General features: G+C 40.1%; 1 protein-coding gene across 1 annotated transcript; it reads right to left on the bottom strand.

The window, feature by feature from the left end:
• Positions 1-331: 331 nt before the first annotated feature.
• On the bottom strand, positions 332-1,672 carry LOC148016914 (uncharacterized). Its single transcript, XM_087662783.1, has 2 exons — positions 1,439-1,672; positions 332-1,305 (listed from the first exon to the last, which is right to left on the bottom strand). The coding sequence occupies exons 1-2, from the start codon at positions 1,508-1,510 to the stop codon at positions 775-777; spliced, it is 603 nt and encodes a 200-aa protein (XP_087518909.1). The 5' UTR covers positions 1,511-1,672; the 3' UTR covers positions 332-774.
• Positions 1,673-3,078: the final 1,406 nt, after the last annotated feature.

Raw genomic sequence — 3,078 nt, 5'->3', positions numbered from 1 at the left:
AATGTTTGACATGCTCGACATGGATTAGGCTAGGTCAAATCCCATAGGAATTTAGGAGTTCCCTAAAATTATGATAAAGGTGTTGTAAGCATAGGTCCCATATAAAATTAGCACATATATAAATACAAGAGATGTGTGCATATGGATGGTTTTGAAACTAGTGACAAGAGCACGTACCATACAAGCAAGAGACCATATGAAGAATCATAAAACCATAGTTAACATAAATGAAAATCGTGAGTGCAAAAACCACAAGCTCCAAAGTAGGAGAGCTTCCTCATAATGTGCACAACACATGCTAAATATGTGAAGAATCTTAAGAACACATGAATTGAATTGGAAGCACAACATGCACCACTAAAATTTTTGTTATTTAATGCGACAGTTTTAAAGGTGCAACCTAGGCCTCAAAAGTTGAAGACTTACCCAAGTTATGATTTGAAAGGGGTTAGAGGAGCTCCCCTTTTCTTTGAAAGGAGATTGGAGGGGTATATTCTAGATTGATTACAATAATAAACTTGTGACCCTTCCCTAGAAGAATTAAAAACCCCCTTCTTATCCGACTATTTAAAGGTGCTGCAACCTTCAAATTTTAGGCCTAGACTCTCCATATTCGAGATGAAAATTTCTCTCTCTCTCTGTGTCTACAACAACTTACATGAAGGGTGATCAGGGCATAGGGCATGGAGAGGAAGCAGAACAGGACAAGCTACATCTGGCAAATTTGAAACCTCTCTCTCTCTCTCTCTCGCTGTTGGTTTGGTGTACGAGTTCCTACAGGGAGGGGCCAAAGACCTGTGCAGTCTTGGTGAAGAAAAGAGCTCGGCGCTGGTAGTCAGCCGGGGAGTTGCCTCTTTCGTGGTCGTCCTCCTCCTCCATCATCAGCTGCACTAGATTATAGTTACAGCGGCGCAGCTCTTCCATCTCCTCCGCCACCTTCTCTCGCTTCCTCTTGCTGGCCACCCCCATCTCCCCGCTCTTCCCATACAGGAAAGCCCGCCTCTCGTAGTCCTCCGCCCGTCGCCCTCCCTCTGCCTCCGCCATCGCCACATACTCCTCCGCCTGCCTCTTCTCGTACTCCCCGACCTCCTCATACAGCTCCGATATCCGGCACAGCCTTTCTGCAAAGCCAGTGCCTGGGCTCGATGATCTGCTCTCCTCCTGCTGCTCTCCACATGGACACTGTACCGCGGCTGCAGCTAGTTTCCTCTTGGGGAAGCTGCTCGCTGTCTTAGCAGCTGTTCTGATCTGCTCGCATATTGATGACGAGAACAGGGAATTGCTGTAGCTGCTGCGATGGAGCACCTGAAGCAAGGACGAAAATCAAAGCAGCAGTCGGAGTTAAGGCGACCGATCGTCAAACGAGGTTGATGAACAGAAGCATGGACAAAACAATCACGACTGAATAATCCACAGCCAAGACGGCGTATCGATGAACCTGAAGTGTTTGCAAGGAGGCGCGCACTGATGGAGAGTCTGCGGCGGCCGCAGCAGCATGTTGCATCATCATTGTCGTCGTCGGGCTTGTATGTGGTACTTACTAGGCACTAAAGTGGCAAGGAGAGATATACAAGAGTGTGGACGTGATCTGACGCTCTATGGCTGAGTGAGAGAAGGGGACGGAGAGAGAGAGAGAGAGAGAGAGTCTGTGTGTGTGTGTGTGTGTGACTTGAGTGTGTGCGTGTGTTGTGTGTTTGTAGAATTCAATAAGGACTTTGCATCCGATCGAATTATAAAAGCCTTCTGATGTTGACGGGTCGACGTCTAGGCTGACGCCACCTGCCGATCTCTTTAACAAAATATGGTGAAAAATTATCGAAAATGTCTCAAACGCTCGCGACTCGCGAGTCTTCCCGCAGTCTTTTTTTACAAAGCTTGAAAGTTTTGGGGGGGCCTTGTCAATCAAATTTTGACTTTTTTTAACGATTTTCACAACTACACATTCCTCTCTGGAGTAATTGTGTTCTTCAAAACCCAAAAGATCTTGTGAAGTTCGATGTTCTTATTTTCTAAACTTTAAAAAAAAAAACATTTCTCTTTTCTATTTCTTTGTTTTTTAAAAAATTTAACACGGCCAGCATAAGAATGCTAAAATTTTCAAACACACAAGCATGGCATGTGGTATGAGGTGTGCTTGTGTTTATCTTGTTTGACATTCAAAAGCACAACAAGAGCATAAGGTATAAATTCAACAACACTACAATGTAGTACATAAGCACGATATATCCTTCCTTGCTCATCTTCGTTTCCTGCCATGATCTTCATTTACCCACTAGTGGTGGTGTTTGTTCATGTCGTGTTTGCTTGTTATTGCTACTTAGTCTGATATCTAACTTCAACAATTAATTGTACAATACTTGTGCAATGTTCTGATGGCCATGCTTGTGCCATGTTCTACTAGCCATACTTTATAACACTTGTTTGATGCTCTAATTATGGCCATGCTCATAGGATGTTCCAATAGATCAATAGTTGTAGTTAGGGCATTCGTTTGTAGTTTCGTCAGTGTTAGTTTTCATTGGTTATCACAAGCATTAGTGTGTGATGTTCCGATGGCTTTCGTTTGGCGAATTGTAATGCATCTCTTAGTTTTCGTTAATGCTAGTGCGTTAGTTACTAGTTAATGTAGATTAGTTTAATAACTAATATATTACATTAATTAGTTTAGATTAGATTAATAAAACCAATAGTACTTAATGATTTAGTGATTAGGATTTATTAGTAATTAATAAAGTAGTAATTAATTGTTAATATATCGAGATTAATTAATTGATGATTTAATCATTGTTATTTTAATAAATAATAATAGTAACTTAGTAGTAATCTTATTGATTAATTGGCTTTGGTAACTAGTTTTAATAGTTATGATTAATATATCCTAGTAATTAATTTAGATCTTAATAAAAACACTATCCACTAATATTATTTTTATAGTAATTATACTAATTAAAAATAAATAATATTTATTATACAAATCAACTAATGAATCATTTTAAAATTTTAAATAGCTAATTAGTTATGTTTTAGTCTTTTTGGTAACTAGTAATAGGCTTAAGGGGTTGGTTTTAAACAAGGGGG

This window comes from Lygodium microphyllum, chromosome 22 (genome assembly GCF_053477565.2).
Source record: "Lygodium microphyllum isolate KBCC chromosome 22, Lygodium_microphyllum_v1.1.10, whole genome shotgun sequence".
Classification (NCBI taxonomy): domain Eukaryota; kingdom Viridiplantae; phylum Streptophyta; class Polypodiopsida; order Schizaeales; family Lygodiaceae; genus Lygodium; species Lygodium microphyllum.
The sequence above is the reverse complement of the archived record's forward strand: the minus strand, read 5'-3'. Positions and strand labels throughout refer to the sequence as shown.

Coding starts and splice junctions, on each gene's coding strand:
- LOC148016914 (XM_087662783.1), bottom strand. CDS start 1,510: ATGATGATGCAACATGCTGCTGCGGCCGCCGCAGACTCTCCATCAGTG. Junction 1,306..1,438: donor CCTCCTTGCAAACACTTCAG/GTTCATCGATAC, acceptor TCCTTGCTTCAG/GTGCTCCATCGCAGCAGCTA.